The sequence below is a fragment of the Arvicola amphibius genome, chromosome 3 (assembly GCF_903992535.2).
Source record: "Arvicola amphibius chromosome 3, mArvAmp1.2, whole genome shotgun sequence".
Classification (NCBI taxonomy): Eukaryota; Metazoa; Chordata; class Mammalia; order Rodentia; family Cricetidae; genus Arvicola; species Arvicola amphibius.
In genome coordinates, this window is record NC_052049.1 from 117261362 (window position 1) to 117273407 (window position 12046).

Consider the following 12046-nt stretch of genomic DNA (forward strand, 5'->3'; position numbering starts at 1 on the left):
CTTTGGAGTGGAGCAAGTCTGGATTCCAGTTTTCCCTTTGCTATTGCAGTCACGTGAGAGTGAAGCAGAAAGGGTTAGGGACTCCCTGAGAGCAGAAAAGGCCTGGGTGGGATTTCCCAAGGTGAATAGAGACTTCCAGTTAGCCTCGGGGCAGGACTAAGATTAGAAGCTAGAACCTGGTGAGAGGCGGGTCTTCTTTTGGCAACCCTGGTGTAGGGATACTGTATTTCCAACAACTGTTTCTTCAGAATCCAGCACTGGATGACCAAGTCCCAATGGAGGTTCGGTACACAGAAGAGGGTCCTGGACCTGGGATCTTCAGAACAGAGTTGGGAGACCGGCGGCAACCCAGTAGGTCACATGGGGCCATTAGGGAGGGACAGGATGGGGTCAACAAAGGATGTTCTTCCTCCATCCCTTATACTCTTTTAGGGTGAGTGTGAGGATGACGGACATGTCCTTCTTTACCCCCTACTTGTTCTACTTCCCACTTCAGGACCAAGTGGGAGCTGGGCTTCAGGGCCCAGAGCCTTTACCACTTGGAGCCTATGGGGCAGGGGTGAGCTCCTGTTAGAACTTACTAGTGCCTCACGGTGGAGGAAAGCTTGCTGACACAAGCAGGAAACCCAGGCAACTCTCTGCTTTCTTCATAGCCTCCCAGTCCCAGTGCTGGTGTTGCCTGCAGCGTGGCTGTGCGGTACTGGGAGCCCTGGGGCTGCTGGCTGGAGCAGGGGTCGGCTCATGGCTCCTAGGTCAGTGCTGGGCCCTTTTGTCTGGAGAGGGGTGGAGGACAGGATCTAGGGGCAGCATGGAGACATAAGCAGATGCTGAACAGGCACTGTATGTAGATGAATGAGCTCCTCTCTCATCTGTGCTGTGTAAACAGCAAGACAGAGAAGTGGTTACCCATGGAACAGGACGGACTCAGAGGGAACAGTTTGGTCCTACAATCCTGCTACTTGTGTGGATAATCCATGGTTTTAGTCAGTTTATTCCCCCTAAAAAGTGTTGCTAGTGAGATAAAGACAGACAGACAAATAGAAACAAACACAGGATAGTCTCACACAGTCCTGTGCCCCTTACAGATTGATTGGGGTCTGTCTATAGGCAATGTGACTGATAGAGACTCTCTAGGAGGTAGGCCTACCTCTACTGCAGTACTGACTTGCTAGGCAATTTGAACCCCTCTAGGGGATTTCCCTCCCCACCCCTAGCCTCTCTGTGACTCTCTTTGCATTTCCCCAAAGTGCTGTATCTATGGCCGGTTGCCTCTCCACCCATCTCCGGGAATTTGCAGGAAGAGGAGATGAATCTGAGCTGTCCAGGAGTCAGCAGGGAAGAAGAGCTTCTCTCATCGCTTCCCCAAACAGGTGGGCCACCCCTTCAAAGCCACAGGAACCGGCCCGTCCCCTAGCTCAGGACCCTTTACAGCTTCAGGACCGAAATGAAGGACTAGCACTTTGCTCCCACCCGTCTGTCTCTTCTCCTGGGATGAGGGTGCTGACCAGGTCCCTCTAGCAGCATTGATCTCCGATTTAGGATCTGGAAGCATCCCTGAGGAGGGTTCTGATCTTTAGTTGGGGCATGGTGAGGCGGTCAGGCCAGTAGAAGAGATGGAAGCTTGTCATTTAGGGTAGTGTGAGGTAGTAGTGTTGGGGAAGAGGAGCTGGTATGGGGTGGCAGTGTGTGAACAACAGAGTTACCTGGATCTCTGGGGACATCATTCCATATTGTCCCTTGGCTATCCCCACTGTCCCTTCTTCCAGGGAAGAGTTGAGGGTCACACAGTATAATGCTGCCCAAAGGAGGTTGGAAAAAGTTCTCACTTTTAGTTAGACCAAGGCTGGGTTTTCTTAATTTTTTTTGCTAGATGTATGGTCTGTGGTACATTATTTCTTTGAGCTTTCATTTCTTTCTATATACAATGGAAATGAAATAAAAGTATTTACCGCATGAAGTTGTAATACTAGAGCGTGCAAATATACAAAAGAAGCTAGCTCTGAGCCTTTGCGTTAGTCAGCTGGCCTGCCATCACAAACGCTACAGATGGGGAAAGGGTGCATATCTATTCTCACAGTCTGGATGCTAGAAGTACAGTACTTTGGTTCCTGGTGAGGGCTCTCTTCCTGGCTCCCCACAGTATGCTCCACCGTATCTTCTGTTTTCTGGGGGCAGGGGAGGAAAGAATGAAGGAGCTGGAATCTTCTGGGAGGATGCTGAACTTACTGGACCAGCATGCCATGACCTCATTTCTTTTTTTTTTTTTTTTTTTTTTTTTTTTTGAGTTAAGAATCTAATGTCTCCAAGCTATTCTCTAACTCAGGATGTATCCAAAGAGAGCTTGAGCATGGCCTTCTGCTTCCACCTCCAGAGTGTAGGGATTACAGACAAGCTCTGCCACGGCCAGTTTATGCACTGGACATCAAGCTCAGGGCTATATGCATGCTAGGCAAACACTGTACTAACCAAGCTACAGAGCAAAGCCCCTGTATTACCTTCTTCAAGGCTCTGTCTCCAAACACAGTTACACTGAGGGATTGGCGTTTCTGCCTGGGAAGAGAGAGAGAATGTGTATGTGAAAAATTCCACCTGTAACAACATGGACAAAAAGCAGTTGATAAATATTAACTATTATCGGCACAACATTTGAATTCAGGAGACTCGACTTAAGTCCTGGATGCATGCCTTGTTGATCCTATGATCCTATGATCTTGAGCAAATTGCCTTCACCTCCGTTGAGGGTGGTAACTGCCTTCTGGTAGGGCTGTCGCGATGGAGTGTGACAGAATACCCCTATTTATTTCCTTTATGTGAGCGTGCACATGTGTATTTATATATACCATCAAATGAATGTCAGGGTCAGAGGACAATTTATTGGTTCTCTTTCTATCAGCCCTGGGGACTCAGCCCATAGTTGTCAAGTGCCTTTACCTGCTGAGTCATCTCACTGGCCTCGGTGCACATTTTAAAACTCGTGATTGAAACGCAGAACCAGAAACATGGGCAGAAAGGTGTTATGTGGTGTTTTGTACTGATCAGACACCCAGGGGAGCAGGGAAGCTGACCTGGGGTAATCCATGTGTTCAGCTTCCTTGTCCCTGCAGGAGGGTTTCACTCTGTGGTTTCAGTATCTTTCAGGATCTTTGGCGAGGATCTCCTGCTTGAAGTGCAAGTAAGGGCTCGGCCAGACTGGCTCCTGGTCTGTCATGAGGGCTGGAACCCTGCCCTGGGGATGCGCATATGCCAGAGTCTTGGGCACCTCAGGTAACAGCCAGACTTGCAGGGCTGGCTGGCTGGCTGGTGGGGAGCCAGACTTGCAGGGTGTGTGTGTGGGGGGAACTGGAGTGGGGAGTGTGGATCGCAGAAGTCACCATCATGGTCTTGCTTGTCCACAATGCTGGCACGGCTCATGCACGGTCTGGTTCTGACCTCCTGACCTCATTCATGCTATACTCTGAAGCTGACTCCCTCCTGTTTTCTCTCCTCTGCCAAGGCTTGCTCAGCACAAGGCAGTGAATCTGTCTGACATCAAGCTCACCAGATCCCAGGAGTTCGCTCAGCTGTCTGCTAGACCGGGAGGTCTCCTCCAGGAGGCATGGCAGCCCAGGTAGGGTGCTGTGGGTTAGGTGAGCGGTAAGCAGTCTAGGCAGGTCTTCATGCCCGATGGTGGGGGCATGGGCAGTGTAAGGAGACCAGAGAAGACCGTTTGCCAGGCTTAACTACAAACCCAGGACACACACTCTGCCACAGTGTTTATCTCACACAAGAAATGCGAGGCTATGGGCTGGGCATGTAGCTCTTTTCTCATCCCACTCTGGTGTTGAGTGTGCTTGTCGGAGAGTGCTTGCCTAGCACACACAAAGCCCTGGGTTCAATCCCTAGTATCGTATAAACTGTGTGGTGGTGTCGCTTGAGTTCTAAGCAAGAGCAGAGGCAGGAGGATCAGCAAAGTCAACCACAACTAGCTACAGAGTTTGAGGTCAGCCTGGGATACAGGAGATTTGTCTCAAAACCGATCCAACCAACCAACAAAAAACTCCAAGGTTGTTAGTTACTGGAATAGGGTTTAGAATGGTCCTCCTATTCCCCCTGTGTTAACTTTACATTGCTTTGACCAGACACACAAGAAAGGCAACGTAAAGGAAGAAAGACTTCCTTGGTTCACAGCTGTAAATGGTTCAGCCAATGGCTTCTTGGCTCCGTGCTAGGACAGAGCATCACAGAGAAAGAATGGGTACAGGAGGCTGTTTGCCTCGCATAGACAGAAAAGGGATTGGGAGGCAGCCAGGTTTAGGCTAAGAAACAACTCTTAAGGACATACATCCAGTGACCTACTTCCTCTAGCTAGACTCTACTGCTTCAAATTTCCAGAATTTCTAAAAGTAGTGCCATGGGGTGAGGACCAGGTGCTCTGCCCATGAGCTTTTTTTTGGGGGGGGGCTGTCATTTGTGTTCAAATCATAATTCACTTTTTTTCATAATCACTTTTTTCATAATTCACTTTTACAGGAAGGGAAGTTGAGGTGCAATGGGGTTAAAGAGTGTTATCCAGGGCAGTATGACCAGTAACCAGCCAACACACATTTGGGGCCAGGCTCATGACTCCAACCAAGTCAAGGGACCTGTGTGACTGACCTTTGCTTAGATAATTCTGGTATCTAAGGACAAAATCAAATAGTGTCCAGAAGAAAGGGACTCAGAATGGACCAAACCCCTTACCATGCTCTCTGCAGCACAAGCTGAGAGATCTTTGCCCAGCCTGGTGTCTTCAAACTGCCCGAAGCCTTGGGGATGGAGGCAGGCAGAGGCGCCATCCCTGCTCTGAAGCTGTGCTGGCCCTACTCACCTGAACATTCTCCCAAACCCCAGGAATGCACTGGAGACAGAGTGACCCCAGATGTCCCTTTCCCTCTGTGAGATTCCTCCAGGAGGGTGGAAGGGCTACAGGGTTAGGAAAATAGAAACCAAGTAGACCATGGATTGGGCAGCTGAAAGGAGGAGAGAAGGGCAAGACGAGAGTGTTGGGTCAAAAGGGAGGGAAAGCCAGAACAAGAGCGTGACTCTGCAGGCCCTGGATAAAGAGCTGGGGCTGAGAAGAGACTGGGCCTGGAAGAAGCCTAGGGGCAGGGCTGGACTCACTCCTTCAGGCTGTAGCATTCCCTCACCCATCGAGCACCTGTTTACTCAGAGACTGGGAAACAGCTGGGCTTTCTCAGCCGTCAGTTCTCTGTTGTAAATATGGACTTTTTCCGAACAGATCGTCCAGGATTGTGAAGGCTTTCTGTTTCCCTTTGGTGGCTGGGGCAGAATGGACAGGCTGCTGTCATGGGAGGGGCCTGAGAGTTTGTGAGGGGTGGGAAGAAAATGGTGACAGGGGCTGGAGAGATGGCTCAGAGGTTAAGAGCATTGCCTGCTCTTCCAAAGGTCCTGAGTTCAATTCCCGGCAACCACATGGTGGCTCACAGCCATCTGTAAAGAGGTCTGGTGCCCTCTTCTGGCCTGCAGACATACACACAGACAGAACATTGTATACATAATAAATAAATAAGTATTTTTTAAAAAAGAAAATGGTGACAATGGGTTAAGGCTGGGCCCGCAGCAGGGCCCGAAGACCTGTGGAGGCGGGCTGGGCGTGGAAGCGTGTACCTGAAATCCTAGTACTTGGAAAGCTGTGGCAAGAAGATCAAAACACAGTCATCCCTGGCTGCAGAGTGAGTTTGGCTCTAGCCTGAGTCACGTGATACACTATCTCAAGACTACTCCCCATACCCTTGGTGTACATGGCCTTTGGGTGGCACTACCTAGCTTCTTAGGGACACCCTTGTTTTGCAGCGCTAGCTGTCCTTCTGGCCGAATTGTTTCTCTCAAATGTTCTGGTGAGTCATATCCTGTGTTCAAGAAGTTGGCAGTGGGAGGAGGGGTGTCTTCCAGTTCTCCCGAGTGTGGAAGAGCCGTATGGAGGGGCGTGCTCAGGTTTCTGTGTATGTACCTGTGAGCTGGGTTGGAGGGTCCTTGCCTACTGGCCTATCTTTCTGCTGGACGCCTTGATACAACCTACCCAAATAGAGGCCTTTTAAGTCTCTGTCATGTATGCTACCAGCCACTGTGCTGGACTAATGGTCACTACTGCCACCCTGCCCCTTCCTTCTGAAGGGCCTGATAGGTGGAATTACTACTGACTGTGGATATGCAAGCTTTACCAGCAGCTTCAAGAGACTAAGGGTGGGTAGTGGACTAGAGCCAAATGATAAATAGCTTACAGGGTTCCTTCACCCACGTGCCCATGCATCTGTCCGTCTATTTATCAGTCTCTTCTCACACCTGGACACCAGTGGGGTGGGCGTTAGAGCTCCATAGACACCACAGACTGGCTCTCTGCTCTCAGCAGGTGCAAAGGCTGAAGTAATCAATACACTCACTCCTGACCCCCTACTTAGAATCAGAAATAACAGATGAGAGCTGTCTACACAGGCTCTCTGCACTCAGCCCTTTCTCTGTCTATCCTACCCTTTACTGTTGGCAGAGTGTGGGGTGAGACCTCTGGCTTCTCGAATAGTTGGCGGTCAAGTGGTGACTTCTGGGCGCTGGCCATGGCAAGCGAGTGTGACGCTTGGTTCCCGGCACACGTGTGGGGCCTCTGTGCTGGCACCCCACTGGGTAGTGACTGCTGCCCACTGCATGTACAGGTAAGTCTTGGGAGTGAATGAGAGGCAAGTCAGTCACCTATTAGTTTGTCTCTTGCTGTGTCCTGGATACCATATCTGTGTCCACAGTCCCCAAGGAGGCAAGGGTGAGGGCCTTGTTTAGTGCTAAGTTCAGTTCTGCATGAAGAGTGGTAATAATTCGAAGACTGGTTCTTTATATCCCCTCTCCTCCGAGTGTGTATGCATGTTCCCTTGTATATGTACATGTGTATGTATGTATGTGTGTGTATGTGTGAGTGCATGCATGCTCATTTGTGGGCATGGAAGCCTAAGGTTGACATTGGGTGGTGTCAGGTATCTTCTTTGACTGTTCTCTCCTGTCTGTTTTGAGGCAGCATCTCTCATTTCTCACTGAACCCAGAGCTTGCACATTTGGCTAGTCTGGCTAGCCACCTTTCTCTGGGGATTTGTCTCCAGCTTCTGTGCTGAGATTTCCAGTGGGCTGCCATGCTCACTCAGCATTTAAATGGGTTCTGGGGATTTGAACTCAGTCCTCATGCTTCCAAAGTGAACACCTTTCTAACTGAACCATCTCCCCACTTCCCTTCCATTCCATTTTGCATTGACAACATTCTGTGCTTCTGGGTAGTGTTCTTTTCCCTTTAGACTGGAAGCTGTACTGGGGCAGAGATGATCAGTCTGTTTTACCACTGAGTCCCTTTCTAGGTTTCTTTGTTGCCACATCTTCAGGGCCTAGAAGAGTTCCTTGAATATGATAGGCACGCAATAAAGGTTCTGTGGAGGTGGAGGTGAACGGATGGTGAATGAGTGAGGTTTGGTGGCAGACAATCTGATCTCCACTTTACAGTGAGGGAACGGTCTCGTGGAGGGATGAGTGTCCCTCAGGATTTCACATAAGTGGAGAGAGAGGACTGAGGGAAGTCGTGGTGTTAAAAAAGGTCTTTCACACTTGCTATAAAATTTGGATGGAAATTATGCAGGAGAGAGTGGTGGCCAATAATCTCTCTCTCTCTCTCTCTCTCTCCTCTCTCTCTCTCCTCTCTCTCTCTCTCTCTCTCTCTCTGTGTGTGTGTGTGTATGCATGTGTGTGTGCACGCATACTTGTGGGTATGTATGAGCTTGTGCATGTATATGTGGAAGCTACAGATCAATTTCAAGTGACTCCCTCAGTAGCTTTCCACCTTATACATCTTAAGGTTTATCTTTAATTACGTGTCTGTGTTGGTGTGTGGGTATGCGGATAAACCAGCAAGCTCTAGGGATCTGCCTGTCTCTGCCTCTCTAGTGTTAGATTATAGACATATGGCGCTATGCCTGGCTTATGCGAGGGTTGGAGATTTGAACTCAGAAACTCATGCTTGCCTGGGGAAAGCACTCTGCTGACTGAACTATCTTTTTATCCCAGTGTCTTGCCAGCTGGCGGGGATAATATTAAGAGGCATGGTGTTTGTGTCCCGGGAACTCATAGTCTTGTGGCAGTGGCCACTAATGGTTTCCCTCAAGAGTCCCCTCCACCCACCACCTTCCTTACCCCTTCCTCCCGGGGCTCAGGAGGTTTCTGTGTGCAGTTTCAGGCTGTCCCGCCTGTCCAGCTGGCGGGTGCACGCAGGCTTAGTCAGCCACAGTGCCATCCGACAGCAGCAGGGAGCAATGGTGGAGAAGATCATTCCCCACCCTCTGTACAGCGCCCAGAACCATGACTATGATGTGGCTCTCCTTCAGCTCCGAACTCCGCTCAACTTCTCAGGTGAGACTCTGGCCTTGGAACGAGCAGGCTGGGTGCAGTGGTGACCAAGGAACAGAGCCCGGTGGGAGGAGGGGCGAGCTGATCCCTAAGGCTTCCTGTAGTGTTGCCAATCTTAAGTCCTTTAGTCCATTGGGGATCATCGGGTGTGTACATTCTGAGACTGAATTACAATAGCACTCGTAAGGCTCTCTGAGGTCAAATATTCAGACCCTTTTCATAGTGGGGTGCAGAGAGGGGATTTGCTCTAAGGTCCCAAGCAGAACCTCACTTGTGCCTTCTCCTCCAATAGCTGGCTTCACTCTTGTTCCCAGGCTGTACCCAGCTTCAGGCCTTTTATGATACATTAGAGAAAAGAGATTTCTTATTTATTTAAATCTTTTATTCCCCTCAACTCTCGTAATAACTATGATGAAGGAAACATAAACAGACAAGACCATTGAAATTTAGAAAAGGACAAATAGGTTCCAAGCGGATGTGTTGATTCCAGGACCAGGGTTCCTCCTGCCACAGTACCTGTCCATCAAGGGTGGCCCTGTCTGGACTGCAGCTGTCCCACAAACTGTCTCCCTGTATGCTCAGATGCCCCTTCTCAAAAGCCACATAATTACATAGAAACATGCACACATGCATGCACTCACAGTCCCGTGTGCACACACGCATGCATTCACACACACAGATCTGTAATTTGAAAGCAAACCAGTAATAAAATTCTAGGTTGCCAGAGCCTTCTATAGAAGTTGCAGAGCCCGGGTCTGCTTCTTCTGGTTAGATGGGAGACTGACAGCATTATAAGAGGGGTGGATTAGGACCAAACGGGGTCTTTCTCCTGATGCAGACAGAGGGAAGTATGCTCATGTTGTGGAATGTCAGTATGCTACATAGAAACATATTGGATTCCATTCATATTATATGATACACACTTCCTGAAATAGAGTCCCAAGAAGGATGAGGCATTCTGGAGAAAGGGAAAAACGGGTCTTGTTAGAGTTTGGTTTCCAGTGCCAGAAGGATTCCCATTCTCCCTCTAGGTCCCTAGGTTGGGATAGAGTAGCAAATACGCTGCCCTCTTCTCTGGGGCGCCGTACCCTCACCCCCAAGGTGGGATGTTGCTCAACCTATTTATTTGCCTAGTAAGCTTGGTGGTAGAGGTCAGGTCCCAGGACTCTTGAGAAGGGGATGAGGAGAGAAGCCCAGCCTGAGCCAGGACCTGAACTTTGTGCCTCTCCACAGACACTGTGGGCGCTGTGTGCTTGCCGGCCAAGGAGCAGCAGTTTCCAAGAGGGTCGCAGTGCTGGGTGTCTGGTTGGGGCCACACCGACCCCAGCCATAGTGAGTGAGCCCCCAGGGCCCTCAGAATATGATGGGGAGGGAGGCATTCTCTAAGCTGCGGCACTTCCCCTTCCCCTGGTCATCTGACAATGGCACTCTTCTCTTCCCTTGGTAAGTCAGGGGTATTCAGTCTCTCTGATCCAGTATTCCTATGGAGAACAACCACTGAACATTTTTCCTAAGCCCAGGCCCTTTCACTTCCCTGCTCTTGGTCCCAGGAGCTCCATGAGCTCAGCATCTGGTATACTGTGTCTTTCTCTTTCTCTCCTCATTCCCAGCTGGGTATCCGGCAGACTCTTGTCCTCTGGCCCAGGTCCACAGCGTTGCCCAAGCTTCCTTCTTTGGGTCTTTGGGTCCTCGGGAACTCTAACTCTTTTTTCTCTTGATGCTCTGCCTTCTTGGTCAGGCGTGGTACCCTGCAGCTTTGCTCTGTGTCTCCTACTACAGCTCATAGCTCAGACATGCTACAGGACACTGTGGTACCTCTGCTCAGCACCCACCTCTGCAACAGCTCATGCGTGTACAGCGGGGCACTCACACATCGCATGCTGTGTGCTGGCTACCTGGACGGAAGGGCAGACGCATGCCAGGTGTGGCCAGTAGTAGAGGGAGGAGCGGGAGACCTGCTGGTGGTGGAAGGTGGAAGCAGGGGATTTGCATCAGCTTGGTTCCCTGGTTAGTGCATACGGGTTGGGGAAGCCAGACTCCTTAGGGAGTCCACACTAAGGGCTTGTGGGAAGTGAGACCAACAGATATGACATCAGGAGGCAGGAGCCTCTCTCTCTCTCTACCAGGAGAGTCCATTCCCCGTGGTGGACTGGTGCTGCTCCACCAGATGGGTCTGAGTGTTGTTTCTTTGTGTCTGCTCATTTGGATTCCTCAGGGAGACAGCGGGGGACCCCTTGTGTGTCCCAGTGGTGACATGTGGCACCTTGTAGGGGTGGTCAGCTGGGGTCGTGGCTGTGCAGAGCCCAATCACCCAGGTGTCTATGCCAAGGTAGCGGAATTCCTGGACTGGATCCATGACACCGTACAGGTGAGTGTGGAGCAGGAGAGCGGCCCAAGTTTCCGAAGGACCTGCCCCAGGACACTGGGGACCTTCTGAGGGTTGGACATGGGTCTAGGGAATGTTGGCCAGAGTGGGAGGAGAAAGAAAGGACACATAACAAAAACCCACTGGATTTCTAGCGGTTTAAGCACTAGCCAGGAAGGGTAGACTGAGTCTGTGACCTAGATATGTCTTTTGGGGGTGACCTACGGCAAGTTCCTACCCTTGGTAAGCCCAGGCTTTCTGGTCATAGCCATCCTGGCTGTGTTCTACTCTGTTTTTCTCAGCCTTGTTACACAGACACCTATGTCTCTTGGCTCCCTGGCAGGTCCGCTAGCTGCAGAAGAAGCAGCTGCCACCTCCGATGCCGAGCTGTGGATCTCTCGTGGATCATCCCAGATTGAGGGCCAGCAGCTGCAGCACTGGCCTCTCTCCTAAGGCTCTGATTTCTCCTTCCTCTTTCTCACCTGAGCTGAGCGCCTCCGCAGCAGGAAAGAGGCTGGGGCTGGAGTGAGAATGATGGGGGAGAGGAAGGGATAAGAGGAGACACAACAAATGAGATTTCTGGAAGCATCTGGGACTCTATTGCATCAATCAGGAGGATGCTGGAGGTGCCCTGCTTTCTCCCAGGGGCCTCAGGAAGGCTAAGTCCAACTCTAGAGGATGTCTATCTCAAGGGCTCCTGGGAAGATGAGGTCAAGGTTGGACCAACTCAAGTAAAGACATGGAAGTCAGGATCCCCACCCTATCCCACTGGTCCTGTTTTGAGCTAACTCTAGTAGCCCTGCATGAGGCAGGAATCTATAAGGCAAGAAAGACGGAGTTGGACTAGGATGCCATTTTTCAAATGACAGTTCTATGAACTGGTTGAAAGAGTTTTGTTATTAAATGGAAATTATATATAATCTTGGTTAAGCCCCCCTCACCTTGTATTAACAACTACTTTTGTCACTGCTGTGATGAAATACATGACCAAAGGAATTTATTTACTTATTTATTTATTTTGGTTTTTCAAGACAGGGTTTCTTTGTAGCTTCGGAGCCTGTCCTGGAACTAGCTCTTGTAGACCAGGCTGGCCTCGAACTCACAGAGATCCACCTGCCTCTGCTTCCTGAATGCTGGGATTAAAGTTGTGCGCCACCACTGCCTGGACCAAAGGAATTTATTTTGGCTCAGAGACAAAAGATGCAGTCCACTGTGCAGAGGAGGGTGGGGCAGCTGGTCCTACAGTGGCCGGGAGCAGGGAGAGATGATGTT

At 50.3% G+C, this 12046-nt stretch overlaps 1 protein-coding gene across 1 annotated transcript; it reads left to right on the forward strand.

The window, feature by feature from the left end:
* Window positions 1-254: 254 nt before the first annotated feature.
* Window positions 255-11227, forward strand: Tmprss5 (transmembrane serine protease 5). The gene is made up of 12 exons (XM_038322208.1): window positions 255-351; window positions 654-752; window positions 1248-1370; window positions 3129-3264; window positions 3494-3607; window positions 5833-5876; window positions 6524-6686; window positions 8234-8412; window positions 9643-9741; window positions 10189-10331; window positions 10625-10777; window positions 11090-11227. Exons 1-12 carry the CDS (start codon window positions 276-278, stop codon window positions 11225-11227), a joined length of 1467 nt encoding a protein of 488 aa, XP_038178136.1. The 5' UTR covers window positions 255-275.
* The last annotated feature ends 819 nt before the right edge of the window (window positions 11228-12046 follow it).